Source organism: Trichoplusia ni, chromosome 13 (genome assembly GCF_003590095.1).
Source record: "Trichoplusia ni isolate ovarian cell line Hi5 chromosome 13, tn1, whole genome shotgun sequence".
Lineage (NCBI taxonomy): Eukaryota > Metazoa > Arthropoda > Insecta > Lepidoptera > Noctuidae > Trichoplusia > Trichoplusia ni.
This window is the reverse complement of record NC_039490.1, coordinates 8,836,490-8,854,570: the sequence shown is the minus strand read 5'-3', so window position 1 is coordinate 8,854,570 and position 18,081 is coordinate 8,836,490. Positions and strand designations below refer to the sequence as shown.

General features: G+C 43.1%; 1 protein-coding gene across 1 annotated transcript in view; it reads right to left on the bottom strand.

Moving 5' to 3' along the window:
- Window positions 1-668: 668 nt before the first annotated feature.
- Window positions 669-18,081, bottom strand: part of LOC113500235 — a 33,107-nt gene continuing 15,694 nt past the window's right edge. The window contains exons 5-21 of the mRNA XM_026880942.1: window positions 14,648-14,739; window positions 13,976-14,103; window positions 13,005-13,100; window positions 12,464-12,543; window positions 11,886-12,022; window positions 10,656-10,829; window positions 9,895-10,136; window positions 8,989-9,046; window positions 8,307-8,415; window positions 7,632-7,850; window positions 7,041-7,193; window positions 6,164-6,535; window positions 4,921-4,995; window positions 4,521-4,761; window positions 3,561-3,799; window positions 3,187-3,353; window positions 669-2,641 (exon numbers count right to left, since the gene is read on the bottom strand). Of these exons, the coding sequence (XP_026736743.1) occupies window positions 2,434-2,641; window positions 3,187-3,353; window positions 3,561-3,799; window positions 4,521-4,761; window positions 4,921-4,995; window positions 6,164-6,535; window positions 7,041-7,193; window positions 7,632-7,850; window positions 8,307-8,415; window positions 8,989-9,046; window positions 9,895-10,136; window positions 10,656-10,829; window positions 11,886-12,022; window positions 12,464-12,543; window positions 13,005-13,100; window positions 13,976-14,103; window positions 14,648-14,739 (2,790 nt within the window). The 3' untranslated portion in view covers window positions 669-2,433. The remainder of the gene's footprint in view (window positions 2,642-3,186; window positions 3,354-3,560; window positions 3,800-4,520; window positions 4,762-4,920; window positions 4,996-6,163; window positions 6,536-7,040; window positions 7,194-7,631; window positions 7,851-8,306; window positions 8,416-8,988; window positions 9,047-9,894; window positions 10,137-10,655; window positions 10,830-11,885; window positions 12,023-12,463; window positions 12,544-13,004; window positions 13,101-13,975; window positions 14,104-14,647; window positions 14,740-18,081) is intronic.

The window sequence follows — 18,081 nt, the reverse complement described above, 5'->3', positions numbered from 1 at the left end:
ATTAACAAATACTAGGAAAATAAATTGGATGTACAGATATAGTCTTGAAGTTAAGAAATAAAAATAAAAATGTTATTATCAACTGTAACGCATCTCGAAATACTTTAATACAGTTTCAAATGTACTCAGGTATATATCCGTCTCTTTCTTCCACCTTAAAATGTCAAAGACAGGAGATAGCGTCTTAAATCTGAGTGACGTTTCAGTATTCGGTCTAAACAATTGATATCGTCTATAATAAACATTAAAAAACTTAAATAATAAAAAGAAGGAACTTCACTTAAATAAATAAAACTATTTTACGCTAGAATTTACAACAATAGTTACTTATTATAAACATTTACAATTTGGCCCCGACGATAATATTACATCTATGTTACATATGATATTTATATATAGATTCAAAGACTTTCTTATGCATAAATAGTTACTAGCTATAAAGAAAAATAAATCGTTGTTTATAAGAAACAGAATAAACACAAATTATACTGTTCAGGATTATCAAGAAAATATTCAATGACATTATCCCTACTAATATTATAAATGCGAAAGTAACTCTGTCTGTCTGTTACTCTTTCACGTCTAAACCACTGAACCGATTTTAATGAAATTTGGTACAGAGATAGAGTTGACCTTGAGAAAGAACATAGGATAGTTTTCATCCCGGACTTTTGAAGAGTTCTCTTGGAAACGCGATATAACCGACATCGACGCGGGCGAAGCCGCGGGCGAAAAGCTAGTTTTGTTATATAAAGAAAGTAGAAGTTCAACAAACAGGTGAAGTTACAAAGTAGGAACTAATGACGTCACAATTTAGTTCAACATATACAAACTTGTGACGTCATCAGTCATTTAAAAGCAAAGTTAGCCATCAGAATAGTAAAAGGCACATATCTTACGAAGATTAATTTTATAGAGAATAATTTTATTTGAAAATCTTGCAAATCAACAGGACGGATTGACTAATACTAGCTTAATTTAATATTAATAATTATTATGCTATAATTGAGCGCCGTGACTCACGGTATTTTATATTAAAAGTAATTAGAACCCTTCAGGCCGGCGCAGAGCAATCGAAAACAGACTTTAAAACATTTATATAAAGTTCATAATTGATTAAAAACTAACAAACAGAACTAGCTTTTTAGTTGCAATTTTCTGTCAAACGTTTGTGGACTTAAAACAGATCGCTTTAAAGTCTATTTTCGAGTATTGCATAACAACCCGGCCCTCTCTTAGCCAATATCTCCGACACTCAACGACTTCTGCCTCCACCGCGACTGGATACAGTCAACATCAGTCAAGTACACTATAAAGTTTACAGTATGATAAGTTTTTGTATAAGTTTGTCGTGTCGTGTGGCGTCATAGCTCACAAACGGATTGACCGATTGCAATTAGTTTTACATTAATGGTGAATTATGTGTGAGTGTGTTTAGACAAGTTGGATAGTAATTGTTCGAGTCATTTAAAAGATGGGATGTGAAAGCTTTTAGTGTTCGTTTTTTTATTTGAAATTTTATCTCATTAATTCTACCAATCTTTATGTCTGTGTGTGGCGGAAATCGCGCGGAGAACAACGTCGTTTGGTATCGGAGAAAAATTGAGCAAAATTCGATATGTAGGCTTGATAAGTTACTATAACAATACAGGCCTCTTGCCCACAGCTGGGCAAAGGGCACCCCACAAGAAACAAGCATTAACCATCACTCTAGTTTAATTGTCCTCATTCAATTATTTAAACTAAAACATATTTATAAGGGACGGACTCTTATTATATAATAAATGCGACGATTAATAAAAATAAGACATCGTTTTAACTTATTATTCATTCTTTTAAACCCTCAAAAAATCAAAATGGAATAATTTTATCTCTAACATGACAATTATTTTAATGCGATATTTTAGAATATCGTAGTGAGTTATCATTGTAAATAATTATCGAAGGATTTAATATAAGGAAGTTGTTATGAGGAGTTAGAAATGGTATTTCTACAAGTTTCAACAAGTGCCTTTTATGTTTTAAATGCTTATTCCTTTTACAATGCAAAATTATCATAAATAACAAACACCATGAATTTCCAAGCACGTTCAATATTAATTTCTATATTTTTCTATTGGCCATAACAATATATAATTTCTTCCTTTCGCCCTCATTATACAATTTGAACTTTAAGACGTATGTTTTCGTGTAATATTATGTTTTCACAGTAATCTAGAATTATAATCAAATTCTAAGAAACGGTGCTTTCTTATATTATTTTCTACATTCTCATGCGAGGAGTATGAAGGAACATGGAGGAGGGAGGAGGAATGTTGCGGAGTGAGGAGTATAAAGTCTCCTGGTATCTGAGGGTTTCGAGGTTTTGTAGCTTAGTCATTCTTACGCAGGAGCGTGTCGGAGTATCGCGGAAGGTAGCGAAGCGGAGCGGACTCAATCCCCGCTGCTGTCAGACGAGGAAGAGGAGTGGTGTTGGCTGTTGCTGTTGTGTCCGCTCTCGTCCTGCGAGAGCCGCGGCTCGCTAGGCCCCGCGCCCGGGCTGGGCCCCAGCCCCGCGGGCCCCGCGCGCGCCCCCGCCGGCCGGTCGAACGCGCGCTCGCTGCTGTTGGACGGAATATACAGCTCGCCTAAGAACTCGTTACTGGAAGGACAACGTGTGATGTTAGCACACGTTTGTATCTCACAATTCTTAACTAATTCAATGGGAGATAGGAGAGAATTAATGGGAGATTTTACATCAAATTGTGATAAAATACTGAGAAAAAGAATAAGTGGGTTACACAATTTTTGTGTAACGCGGTAACCGAACTACAATTTTCAACCTAAAATTTTCCCGTTTCATTCATTTTCGGTTGATAACTATAAGTAAACTTAGATTAAGCTCTTCCCACAGAGAAGGATATAACATTGAAATTGTGATGTAGGAACGAGACGTTATGTATTTAACTATCTCACTTCGGTGTTGGTAGTCTTCCAATCAACTTGAAACTTAAATAGGTACTAGATGACCCAGCAACCGTATTTGCCATACAAATGTAAAAAAAATGGGGTTCTAAAAAATAGATATTGTCAGAGATGCCGAATATGCACACAAAATTTCATGGGAATCGGTCGAGCCGTTTCGGAGTTCAATTTGGTACACCGTGAGACGAGAATGTTAGGTATATATTTGATGGATCTACTCACACAAGGTCATCGGTAGCCCTGTTCTTCCACGCGAAGAACTCGTCTCCGAGGTTGAAGGTGAGGTTGGAGCGCATGACGACCTTGACGGGAGCGGCCTCCCCGCTGCTGTTGGCGGCCGCGTTGTTGTTCGTGGAGCGGGAGTACAGCGGCTGGAACGCGGTCAGTTGCTGCGATACGAGGAGACAGGTGACTGTAGTAGGTGGGTCATAATGGGAACAGATATTGTCCTATGTGATAATCGACTTGGATTTCTGATAAAAAAGTTTAACGGTGAAACTTCTTTCCTCCTTTAACCTACAGTCAACTTAATAAAACACGGCTTAAGAAGATGTCTGCTTTTCATCATAAGCTGGCTATCTCGTCAGTCCCCTCACCTCATCCCTGGTGTACTCCACATCGGTGTCGGAGGGCGCGTCCTCCTTGTGCTTGCAGTGCGCGCTGTGCACATGCTCCCTCTCCCTCTCGCCGGAGCTGTCCCGCTCGCTCCCCGACATGCGCTGACTCTGTCTCTCCACGAGGCGCTCGCGCTCGCTGTCTCGCTCTCGCGAGTGCTGCCGCCGCTGTGGCCGGCCGCGAGAGTTGTTGCGCCGGAACCGGGACTCGCCTGTACCGTCCGTAGTTGTATGCGATTATTAATACGGGTGTTTCTACTGTTCATATATTTAAAGTTAGAAAAATGGAGTTCTTAGTATTCTTACAATAAAAGAAAAACCCAAAAATGTTGCATGTTAATGACTTTTGCGTAATTGTGTACGTAATTATTTGCGTATAGTTGGTATTTCTGTTATATTACTAATTCATCATCATCCTAGCATTTTTCTAACTTTATGTTGACGTCGGCTTCCAGTCTAACTAGACTCAGCTGAGTACCAGTATTTTACAAGGAGCGACTGCCTATCATACCTCAATCTAGTTACCTAAGCAATACGTTACCCCTTTTTTTTTATAATAACTATCGTGAGACTGATTCATTATTAAATGATGTAACGGTTTACTCACGCGTATTTACACGCGAGTCGAACTCGCGATCCCGCCGCGTCTGCTCATGATTAAGGACTCCGGTTGGGTCCGAAACTAGTCGGGCTATCCCGATAAATACGCGTGAGTAAACCGTTACATCATTTAATAACGTTACCCCTTAATTAAACTGATTGTCAGACTTTCTGGCTTCTGTGTACCTGTAACGACTGTCAAACACAGTGATACTTTGTGCAGTTGCGCTCGTCACGCACAGTGGTTTTAGCATGGTGACTATTACCACTGGGCTATCCGTGCAGTACAATTAACGTAATTGTTGTAAAAAGGTAATGTATAATATGGCAGTAGACACTTACCGACGGGCCAGTCCTCGCGCCCGTTGCTGCGGTCCATGCTGTCGTCCATGAGTGGCTGGTCGTCCGCGCCCGACTCGCCCTCCTTGCCGGCGCCCCCCTCACCAGACTCGGGCACAGACCTGGGGGGACACGGACTCATAGTAGCAGCGTCCGGGTAAATAAGGGTAGGGGTTTTTGAGACGATGTTGTAGTCTATACTGGCTGTTTCGCGAATTCGGCCGCGGTGAAGTAGGAGGGTAGATTATAGATGAATAATTTGCAAGAAAATATTGCGTCTGTTGATTGAGATGTAAGCTATCCTATTTTTCGGTTGGAAATCCAGAAAGTAGTTAAGGACTCCATCACGGAGAAACACGATGAGCGTAATTTATATATGAAACGTGCTGATTAACAGAACCGCCTGGCGAAGCGCTTCTTCTAGTACTTCTAAGAACTCTATTTCCACAGGTCCACTGACCATGCCTTCCATGGAATTCTGGATGGATACGCATGTTTTATTTTAATCGCCATGCATAATTATTTGATAACTTTAGTCAAGAACGCTTGATCGGAATCTGTTAGCTGGTTACAGAATCAAACGGCACCGTGGCTCGTTCGTCTCGTCGAGTCAACTCATGATTGAGGACTCCGCTTGGGTCTGACAGTAGTCCGGTGATAAATACGAGGTAAACGTAGTAAGTCGAAAATCTATGTCATCATCATACATATGGATATCATATCATCAATATTCGAGAACTATATGCCCCGACCTAGTCTGACGATCGACCCGAAGGCCTCGAGACCTGTAAACCCTGGCATGGCTATAGAAGCAGGATCATATTATCTGTTACATGTAGTTACCTGTCCTCTGCGCCCTCCCGGAGCGCAGGGCGGGCGAGCGCGGTGGCGGCGGGCGGCGCGAGGGCGGGCGGGGGCGCGGGGGCGGGCGCGGGCGGGGGCGCGGGCGCGGCCGACGCTCGCTGACGCTTGCGCTTGCGCTTGCGGTTGCGCTGCGACACCACACCCACATCACATAACGTTGCAACGGAACCACGATAGCCCGACAAGCTTAGTGCGGGTCGGAATATCAGATATCAATTAATTATACTTGGGTAAGCTTCTTTAGATGGTCAACATGCACTGGCTAGTACCTAGATTTGACCACCAAGCGCTAAAGAGTACAAATTCTAGCCTTATACGTGCAGTGTAGACCCGAACTTTGGGATTGTACATTATTATCTAATAGTCAAAATGCAGGTTGCTTGTGCATGGCGGAATACAAAGGGGGCGGGTAACCGCGAGTCCAATGAGTCACCTGCGGTCCCACTAGTGGACAATAGTCCTTGTTCATTGAAACAAGCATTTTATAAATGTATTCATCACGTATTTTCTGGAGCTAAAACTCAGACAAACCATCAGTTACATTGTTTGAGCGCACATGAGTTTCATGGTGAGCAAATGTTTGTACAACTTAACACATAGTCAAATGAAAAAAATGTTTGGGAAAATAAGTATTATTAAAATATCTTAAATAATTGTAAAGTTGTGTTTAGCTATAACTAATTAGTTCCACTATCCACCTTCTGGCTCCATCATGAGATCAGTTCGTCAACAGAGACAGGCTGCCGTAGGGCTGCGCTACGCTAGTGATGTGCGACACTGACCTTGACAGAGGCCCCAGAAGGTGGCTGAGTGCTGGCCGTGAGGCGCTTCACCTCCACAAAGTCCTCGATGATGATCTTCTTGTCACCGTCGCGCTGGGCGCCGTGATGCGGGCTCGGGATACGCAGGCTGGCCAGGCTGCCCAGCCCGCCCACGCCCAGAGGGCCCAGCGCTGGGCCGGGCCCGGTGTCGGCCTGCACGACGCGGCCGGCTGCCAGGGCGCCGCCCACGCCCAGCCCGCCCCCGCCCACGCCCAGGCCGCCCCCGCCCCCGCCCAGCGCCTCGCGTGTGATGACGCTCTGCACGTCACCTCCTAGCTTGGGCTTCTTCATGCGCTGCTTCAGCTGCTGGATGATCTGCTTCTGCGACAGCTGCTGGGGGAGGAAACACAACGTCAATGCGTTCCTAGATAGTCCTGCTATTCTCTAACTCTTCGTTAGTTGGAATTGGAATTTGAACGCAGGTTTATAAGCCTAAGGAAACCACGGAAAACCACACCACGACTATCCCATCAAAGAATTTCATCCTTGTATCGCTGGGGCACACCTAGACTCAGGCAACTCTTCGTTGATCACACCAACGCTTGACCTACGCGGGGATCTAACCATACAGCTGCTCGCTCCCCGCACTAGCCCCCGCACTCACCCCCTCCCGCATCTGCAGCCCCCCCACGGGCGGCTGCAGCTGCTCGCTCCCCGCACTAGCCCCCGCACTCACCCCCTCCCGCATCTGCAGCCCCCCCACGGGCGGCTGCAGCTGCTCGCTCCCCGCACTAGCCCCCGCACTCACCCCCTCCCGCATCTGCAGCCCCCCCACGGGCGCCTGCGACTGCTCGGGCGGCTGCAGCTGCTCGCTCCCCGCACTAGCCCCCACACTCACCCCCTCCCGCATCTGCAGCCCCCCCACGGGCGCCTGCGACTGCTCGGGCGGCTGCAACTCCTCGATCTCCATCTTGTTGAGCACCTTCTGCGGCCGGTGCGTGTCCAGCTCCGTCACCTTGTTGCGCTCGAACACGCGGCCGTTGTTTATCACCTGACCGAGCAACACACTTGATAATCATTATAATGTCTTGGTAGACAGTACTCCAAAAGTAGTGACAGTTGTGTAAAGTGTGACTGTGAACCGAAAATTCATAGTATGCGCGACCTCCAGTGACTCTCGACCTTTTGACCCCCTACTACAGCTGACCTCCGACTTTTGGCTACAGAAATCGACTTCTGGTATTTGATTCAGCTCATGTGACTTATTCACTTCCATTGGATAAATTCTTAAACAAAGGGCACATCACATTCAACATGTATGTGTACACTTTAACTTATGACTACCTTTGTCAAGGTCACATGACCTTTGTCTACTGAGTTTAACTTAAAGGTCCAGAACCTTTACTTTCTACTCTCAGGTCACATAAGCCACTCACTAATAACGTACACTTCATTCAAGGTCACGTGACCTTTAACCTTCGACACTGACCTTGACATTCTTCTCATTGAGTATAGTGACGAGGTCCCTCACGAAGCTGTTGTTGGGGAACAGCTGGCGGTGCTTGCAGTGGATGTCGACCTCCAGGTGCTCCTCGGTGCCGTTCATCAGGGTCCTGAGGATCTTCAGGATGAACTTGTTCTTGGTCCTCTTCTTGCTGGAGCGGCTTCGCTTGCGGCCGTGGCGCTTGTGGTGCTTGCCCTGCTGGTGCTGGTGGTATCGTGGGGTTAGAGTGGGATATATATATATTATGCTATCTATCTAGCTGATGTACGCGGAATTGCTCGCTATAAATTGGAAATGATCACACGAGAACATGAGATCGGTGTAAAAACTCCTATCCTATGCGGTAATCCTGGTTATAAACTATCTGTTCACCAAGTTTCATCTTCATCGGTTTAGTGGTTTTTGCGTGAAAGAGGAACATTCATACATACTTTAGCTTTTATTGTAAATTGCTTCTTGTAAGCCAAGATTGTATCTACCGCGTGCTTCGTCGAATGGTTGTGCTGTTACCGCCTTCTCATAAAATCGTCATAATTAAGAATCCAGTACCAATCCATTCTAAACCTTATCACAACAAGTGTGTGTTCATCTTACACGTGAAACACTACACCTATCATTGCAAACTGAACCTTATTACTCTTTCAATAAGCTTGTGTTCACCTTGTGCGTGTGTCGGCGGATGGTCCCGTTGTCCCCGTCGTCGCGGCGCGTGTCCTCCAGCACGTTGCCGCTGGTCTCCGGGTACGACAGCAGCGACCGGGATATACGTCTGGGGACACGATGCAAACGTACATACAGATTAATTAGTTGGATAATGTTCTGATAAGCTATGTGAAGGTCGGCAAAGAATATGAGACAGTAAAATAAGGTCTATTTACAATTGCTGAAGAAAGAAATTAAATAGGGGTGATGGCTGGGTATAAAAAGTAAAAATCTAGTAAGTCAATCTAGGGAGTAATCAGTAAGATACTTGAAAAATATTAGACGCGTATTTTTTTCCTTTTACTGAAAAACAAATTGAGTAAGATTATATTGCAGCTATTTTACATCAAAAACGTCAATACAATTGATTCATCCAGTCCGAAGTACAAAGGTAACGATAATGATATTTTTTTTTTAAGTCGTTTGAAAATAAGATGTACGAGAGTGCTGCCTATTTCTTTGCCTGCCTCTAAATCTCTACCAGTAAAATCTTCGACAGTCTCCTGTCGAATATGATATTTAACGATCTCTAGATTATAATATGTAACATATTTCTATTTACAAAATAATATACTTTGATCATACGGTAAAAAATCTTTTGCCCAGCAGTGGGCAAGATAAAAGCTACCATGCCACATACCTTTGTCCGCGCAGTCTGTTGAGCCTCTGTTCCCTCTCGGGGCCGAACCTCAAGTCACCTGCAAACACACCGCCATTAACATACATACATACATACATTATCATTTAATGAACGAATCCGATATATTTTAAAATCTATTTAACACCCAGTATTCTTTTTTTTTTCAAATTAGGCTACTAAGGAGCTCTTTTTGAAGGTCAGATTACATTGGACATCACTCAGTTTCGCCCACCCGTCACTGTGAGAGAAGAAACGACGTAACAAACTCCTCAGTAGCACGCTGTCTTTCCATTAATATTGCCATCCCATTACCGTTGTATAACTTGTATTATTCAATAATAATTATAGAATAATAGAAGATACTTCAAATTTTTTAATAAAAGTATTATAATTTTCATGACGTTGGGAAATGTAAAACTGGTCAACCATATTAAAGTAGAAAATCATTTGTCCTATACAGCACTGAACATTATAACTAGAATTCTTACAAAGGACATTTCTTGAAAACAGGTCCAATCAATGTCCGAAACTAGTCGGGCACCCTAGTGCACATAGTTTCGGACCTCATGATTGAGGTCTCCGGTTGGGTCCGAAACTAGTCAGGCATCCCTGATAAATACGCGTAAGTAAACCATTTAATAATGAATCAGTCTCACGATAGTTATTATAAAAATATAGATGTAATAAAAAAAAAAGATGTGGCTGTAAAGTGTGTTTCTTGTGAGATGACGGCCGATAGGAAGGTATGGAAGAAGATGACATGTTGCGCCGACCCCAAATAAAATAATTGGGATAAGGGCAGGGGAATGATGATGATGATGTAATATAAAAAAACTTTCTAAACCAGACTTTTCAGAAAGATACCGTTTTCCTTAATAAAAAATCATGAAATCCAGTAATACTAACTAGCATGGAAGTTATTATCCTCGGTGTAGTCTATGGCCCAGTACTGCGTGGCGGCGTCGGGGCGGCAGAGCGTGGCGCGCACGTCGGCCACGTCGCGCGGCGCGTCCAGGCACAGGCGCGTGGCGGCGTGCTGCAGCTGGCCGCTCGCCAGCCGCCGCCACTTCTGCTCGCGCCCGTTGCCGTGGCACGCCGTCATCACCACGGGCCGGACCACCTCCGACGTGCGGGACTCCGCCTGTAGTCTGATGCGGGGGTACGGACAGTCACTCACTTATTCGAGCTTTTGATACTCACATACCAACGTTTATACATTCGACGGAACTTATTCTATCTCAGAACCCGGAACGAAATAGAGCTGGTTCTATGACTTCTACACAACTGATAAAGCCTGTCATTACGCTGAAATGGCTGAACCAGTTTTGATGAATTTTCGTATAAATCCAGCTGACAATTTAATCCAATTATGTAACATCGGCTTTGTGTATGTGAAGCGTATTTTCATTCATTGAAACTGCATAAACTGGACCCTACGGCAGAATGCAGTAAGAAAGCAGTCAGGGCTGAGCAGCTTGGGCTTCAAAGGTGGTGGTAGAGCCCCAGGAGTAATACATCTTTATGTTTTCAGTACGCCATAACCTCTACATCTACCTCCACATCTTACGAGCCTACCCGGATGGCTTCACGGCTCCTACCTGACTGGCTACATAGATCCTACCCGGCTGACTCCACCTGTCCTACTTAGATGGCTCCACTAGTCCTACCTGGACGGCTGCACAGTGGCACAGTTGAACTCGTCGCGCAGCTCCCCGGTGAGCGAGAAGGAGAAGTACTGCGTGGCCTGCAGCTCGGGGTGGCACGGGTAGCAGCCCAGCGGGGACGCCTCCGCCTCGCGCTGGAGGGTGTCCAGGCACATCTGCGTGGCGTCGTTCTTGAATCTGGGGGGGAGAGGGAAACTTTGAGAAATTAATACTGGGAAGAGAAGACGGGCAGTAAGAGGAAGTCTATTTGCGGAAGCCTGAGTCAGCACTATCTATGCTGAGTGAGCGCTGTCTATGATAAGTCAGCACTGTCTATGATAAGTGAGCGCTATCTATGCTGAGTCAGAGCTATCTATGCTGAGTGAGCGCTATCTATGCTGAGTGAGCGCTGTCTATGATAAGTTAGCGCTATCTATGATAAGTCAGCGCTATCTATGCTGAGTGAGCGCTGTCTATGATAAGTCAGCGCTATCTATGCTGAGTGAGCGCTATCTATGCTGAGTGAGCGCTATCTATGCTGAGTCAGCGCTGTCTATGATAAGTTAGCGCTATCTATGCTGAGTCAGCGCTGTCTATGATAAGTCAGCGATGTCTATGATAAGTCAGCACTATCTATGCTGAGTGAGCGCTGTCTATGATAAGTCAGCGCTGTCTGTGCTGAAAGTTAATGCTGCCTATGCTGTACATGCTGAGTCAGCGCTGTCTATGCTGAGTGAGCGCTGTCTATGCTGAAAGTTAATGCTGCCTATGCTGAGTTAGCGCTGTCTTTGCTGAGTGAGCGCTGTCTATGCTGAGTGAGCGCTATCTATGCTGAAAGTTAATGCTGCCTATGCTGAGTTAGCGCTGTCTATGCTGAGTGAGCGCTATCTTTTCTGAGTTTTTTTTTTTTATAAATGCGGACAACATCACACACATTGTTCTGAACCCAAAGTAAGTTGCTAAAGCACTTGTGTTATGGAATTCAGATACAACGAAGGTACCACAAACACCCAGACCCGAGACAATGTACAAATGAGAATTTTTACATTGACCCGACCGGGGATCGAACCCGGGACCTCAGAGCTAGCGACACCTTGAAACCGGTGCGTACGCCACTCGACCACGGAGTTAGCGTAGTGTATGCTTAGGCAGCGCTGCCTATGCTATGTCAGCGCTGTCTACATTAAGTCACCACTGCCTCTTTCCAAGTATCAGTACCGTCACCCTTCAACACTGGTCACCGTCTCCCCTCACCTGCCGTATCCGTAGACGTCCCTGACGGGCACGAACTTCTCCTTGTAGATGTTGTCGAGGTACCACTGGAAACTCTTGCACTTTAGCTTCTCGCGGAGGACCTTGCGGTGGGTCACGTCGCCTATCTTGGGGTTGTTCTGAAATAATTATGAAAATATTTACATTTGCCTGTAGTAACTTGGTAGAGGGTTAATTAGGATTGTGAATAGTTTCATGGTACAGGGTCATCACGTGAATGAGTATTGAAGTTTTGAGAGAGATAGAATTAAACGTTTAAGGCAAGTATGGAAGGGGTATGAAGGAGACAGCGAGCGAATGCTTGGCGATCTACTTCTTTTGACTGCGCTGAGCGCGTCGTGTCGCGGGTTCGATCCCCGCGTAGGACAAGCATTTTTGTGATCCACGAATGCTTGTTCCGAGACTGGGTGCCTTTGGGCATGTGAGTTGTATGTTTCTACAACCCCCGCGACACAAGAATAAAATTCCTTACTGCGGGAGTCGTTTTTAGAAAAAGCGAAGGCACGCAGAAGCACTCCACGACATTACTACCAGCTGTACAGTAGGTGTGTACTACTCACCCTGAGGTCAGGCCGGTGCAGGTAGAACAGCTCGGCGTACTCGTCCATCCAGACCTCCGCCATGCGCGCCGTGTTTATACCTAGGATAGAATTCAGGATCAAACACAGGTGTACTCAAATGACCAGAGTATATCGGGTACGAAGACCTACTGCCAAATATTAAGGCGTGTTAGGGCAGTCATCATCATTGTCCTAGCCTTTTCCCAACTGTGTTGGGGTTGGCTTCCAGTCTAACCGGATACAGCTAATATTGGTATTTTATAAGGAGCGACTGCCTATCTGACCTCCTAAACCCAGTTACCTGGGCAACACGATAGTCTTAGTCAGACTGGTTATCAGACTTTTAAAACTACCTGTAGCGACTCTCAAAGATATGTAAATAGCAGCTGGGACCGGCAATTTAACTTGCCTTCCGAAACACTTCGGAACTCAGTGCATGGATCGGCCCATCCACAGACTGATTTAACCTGTGATTCAGAACTATTAGGTTTACACATAATACCGTCCAGGTCTGACCTGGACCAGCCATGCTAGTACTAACCATGCGTGTCCATGTATGCGGGCATGCCGTACGGGTGGAAGCTGCGGAACACATGCCCGACGCGAGAGCAAGGTATCGTCTCCAGAGTGCCGCCACCTGCAATGTCAAAATATAAATATCTATGAATGAATATCATGACATGTGAATATGACAGAGACAAAACAGTGCTGTGTGTAAATTTACTTTGAGATCAGTTTATTATATTTGTCTCTGTATATCAAATAATAAATTATTCTGGTTGTAAAACTAAGGAATTGAAAGGTAGATCCACAATGGATTTCAAAACACATGAGATATTAAAATCAATTTTAAAGTATTATCCATGCTGCTTGGCAACTGGACCTAACTCAGTTTTCTTTTCTCAGCTGTGGCATACTTCTTCCTTTCGTCTCCCGCTTCCTGTGTAGGGAAGTGGCAAAATATTTTTTCCTACTGTCCAGTAATCGATGCGGGTTCCAAGAAAGAAAATCGTTCTCCTGGGACACACCGAGCTTAAGTACTAAGCTCGGTGTATCGGTAAAGATTGTCAATTCTTTTTTGTCACTGAATAACTTTATGGGAAGATTTTTTTTAAAGGCGTGCACGGGTGTCCCCTTGGAGACGACTTGTTGAGAATTTTAATCTAAACTATGATGGTATCTACCAGAGGGTCATCTTTATCATCATTGTTGTTTACAGGAGTTGCAATGATGACCATGTGTATCCTTGTCACATTGTAGTAGTGTTAGGTGACTCACACTACCCGCCGACCCACACTACTAACCGGCGAAAGCCCGCGGTCGATGTATAAAGGATTGCAAAGCATTGCCATACACCGACATAAAAACGCGGATGACGTAGCATAGCGGTTCAGGTTTAGTCAGTAAGTGTCTAACACTATGCGTTTCTTCCTCCGAGGGAGTGGGTGACGTGGGTATCATATGTGGATGAGGATTAGAACGGTTTACTGAAAATAATAAATGGTGACTCACACTGCCATATCCGGAAGGACATCTCGAGGTTCTCTCCGCCCCAGCCGCCCATCTGCTCGTCGTAGGCGCCGAGTTCCCAGAAGTACGAGCGGCTGATGGCGAACAGACCGCCCGCCATCGTCGGGGACCTAGATGTCAAGAGACAGGTAGGTAAGGAGGTGGTAATGGAGTTTCTTGTCGGTTCTTCTGGCCTGTTGGTCTAGTGGTTAGCGGCCCTGACTGCTGTAACGGAGGTCGTGGGTTCGATTTCTATCCAGGACAAATGTTTGTGTGATGATGATCATTTGTACTATCTGGGTGTAATTTATCTATAATATTTGTATAAACAAATATATAAGCATGTTTATGAGTTGTCTACTACTCATAACACAAGCTTTGCTTAGTATGAGACTAGATGGCGCTGTGGGTAACTTGTAGAATATTATTACATTATATTCACATTCAATAATTTAATATCAACTATGTTGTGCTTGTAAAGTTTAAGTGAGTGTATGTACCATTTATCCTTTTGGGAGTATATTCTACAACTTATCTTTATCCTTCATTTAATTAAACAACATGATATACTTCTTGGTATCTCTGCATTACCCACCTATGTTTGACTGTGGAGAACGCCTCAGACCGTCTTCTTACATATTTGAATGTACGATAATTATAAATAAATATACTCACCAAGTAGGCGAGATGTCGGACCCTCGCCTCTTCTTCTCTCGCTCCGGCACGTCGGTCCACGTGAAGTGCCCCATGAAGGAGAACCCACCCACCTGTATCCAGCACAAGAGTTAACATCCTAGTAATAGACATGGAGATATATTTTGTCCTTAGTTTTCACATGTTCCGGAATCTGTGTGTTCGGAAAACCTGTTGTGGGCGGTGGAGCTAGCCTAATAGCATCTGTCATTGCGTTCGATTTAGAAATTTGATTATTTCCGTTTATTACTTTCCAAACTTTACCATTACAAGCATTATTAGCGACATCTCTTTTCTAATATTATGAAATTGCATAAATAACAGTTTCCCGAAGATAACTGCAGAACGGAGCATGTGAAAACTAAATCTTTGTTCAACGTTTAGAGGCGTAACGAGAATTACAGAAGCGGACTTTTTAAACCCACTTATTTATCTTCGAGTTTTAGTATTAAAGCAGCGATACGTAAATCCCAAAAAACTTAAGCATATTTAACAAAGCATTATCAGTGCTCAATATATCTTTAACCAAGACTGTTGACACCGAGGAAGCGAGATGGAACTCTACGCCATGTAATGCGCTGTCCCTTTTCCACATGAACAGTCTTGCTTGAAGAGATGCAGAGCCCCTACCATGGTCTCTTAAAGAAATATAACTACAAGTGAGGAAGAGTGACAGCGCATTACAAGCTGTATAGAGATATCTCTTTCCCACGTCTGCAATAAGATTACTTTAAGACGCCCAAAAACTTTCAAGTTACGCCTTTAACACTAAAACAGTATTCTCCCATCACCAGAATATATTTATATTAACTAAATACAGTGCAAGTGAATTATGGTGAGTCAGTTACAAATATTAGTATCAAAATACACCAGTATACATTCCCAAATGCATTCGTTTAAGCGGATATTGTATAGCTATTAAATGGTTATTTTATTGTTAATTTAGCTAAGCTCTTTTATTTATTTTATAGTTTCTTTTTGGTATAGCACGTTTGTCTCAATTTTTGTTTGTGTTTTAAAACATATTTTGTTTCCTGGCAATGCTTGTTGATTTTGCCGTTGTTATTATAAAACGTAAGATATAAATTAAGTTAATTGTTATTTTTCGCTGCAAGCTACAAATTTGTCCTACATACGGCTTGACAATCAGACGTATATTTTTTATGATAAAAACATTTTCTTCTTCTGTTTTTTTTTATCCGAATGGATATTCCAGCTTTAGCAGATCTCTATAATTCATCGCTAACTATCATCACATTTTGATTTGCTTTTCGCCATACGCTCGGTTTCTTCTAGAATTCTCCTTCTTGAATTTGTCTGCTGCTGTTTGCTATGAAGCATTGTTATAATCGTAGTAACATTAGTAGCTGATAGCAATTTCGTCTTTTAGAATATTTCTATTAGTATTGTAGTCATGCGTTTATTTTTGCCATCACCAGTTACTTAGCCTAGGGTTCATCGTTTTAATATTGTGGAATCGAACTATTGGACTTTAAAATACTATTGCTTTATAATAGAGTATTGGACTAAACTTTATAATATAAATCTGTTTATTTCATCAGACAGAAATTCCAAATAATATTGAATACTTATTTTTTTATTATTTTATCACTAAATACATACACCAAATCATTAAAAAGTTTAAAAACTTAGAAAATGATCTTTAAATGATCACATGTATGGTAGTTTGGGGTTAACATCACTTGCTAGTTAAAAAAGCGTACTGGTAAGTGACGTCAGATTTAAAATCATTCTTATTTGTTAACGACATGAAAGAAAAAACGTACCCAATATTATTTCTAAATCAGTCTGACAGACTGAATAGCTTTTTCATCACATACCCTATTCAAAATGTCCATATAACATGAATGAAAATATTTTGACTTGGAAACGTACAAACGTACAATGGGACAGCACGGTATGATACGAAGTATAACATATGTATTGAAACAATTCACATTGAGTGGATCACCGGGGGACAGTAACAGAGACATTAAAACCACAAACCCAGCCAACCTATCTCCAAGTAACAAGTCAAGTGATATAGGATAGGGATAACCTTCAAAATGGCAATGTAATACCGGCTATCATTATAGAACTTACCGCTAAGGGCCGACTTTTCAATCATCAGATGACTGTTATCTGAGGAATAAACATGGCCGTTTGACATATTTTCTATACAAAAGCTGTCAAAACGTCAAAAATATTCGTCGAAGAAAAGTCATATGGCGATTAAAAATCTTACGAGTAATTGTGAAAGAGAGTGCAATGCTCTGTCTCGTTTCCACAACTCTACAAGAATATTGCTCGAAAAAATGATCAGCCTTTAGTAAATAAACAAGGAAATTAGAATTTTGTACTCTATTTCTATCTCCTCTGTGACTACAATCGCTTGACTTGCCAACTTGAGGTATTCAATACGCATAAAGACCTCAACATCACAATCTTTTGATTTTCCTCGCATGCATGACGTCACGGGCAACACCTGCATCCACCTGGTACCAAGCGATCCTGACGGCCTCAAGACAGTTACCGTTCAACGTATTAGCTTTTTAGTTTGTCACGACTATAGTAGGGATGGCATTCCTTTGACTCCGCGTGACGTTTTGATGGTCGTTAAAGCTGATAGAATTGCTCAAATGTATGGAAAAGTAAGGATTTGTATGGTGCAGGTTCAATCTCAAGACAGGCAAAGTAATAATGTGACTTTTTCAAAATTATATGATTTTTTAATTATTCTTAGACACCACTGGCAAATAGTGAATAAAAATATCATAAGGAAACCTTTATTCTTCATGCTAATATATTTTTTAAATGGAATGAGGCCTGTGCCCAGCAGGATGGGACTGCTATTTTTTTATATAATATGTGTAATGTCAAGTTTTCAGCCACGAGACTTGTTGAAAACTATATCATTTCCATACATTTGAATAACGGCAGTTATCAATATTCAATCTATCGATAAATTGGACTGCACTAATAGGTAGGACAAGCATTTGTGTAATCTATAACTGCTTGTCCTGTGTCTGGTGTGTGTGTTCTAGTGTATTTGACTCTTTATTTTTTGACATTGTGACTTATATTTTGTTTTCTCCATCGATAGAAAGAATACTGAAAAAACAACTGCTAATCGATCAGCATTGACGTTTCAAAACGCATTTTTTACGATATTGTCTTATACATTCCTCCACATCAAATGCTCGTTGCAATGCAATATCAACAGCAGAACAGTCCAGGTCCTCGCCAGCACCTGGTATGTCTCAGCCGCTTCCAGCTTGAAGGTGGACTGATCGATGATGTCTATGATGGGCGTGAGGACGGCGTCCCTCTTGTGCTTAACGCGCTGCAGCAGCGGCCGCAGCCAGTCGGCGTCGGGCTCGCAGTGCGCGTCCAGGAACACGAGCACGTCGCCGCGG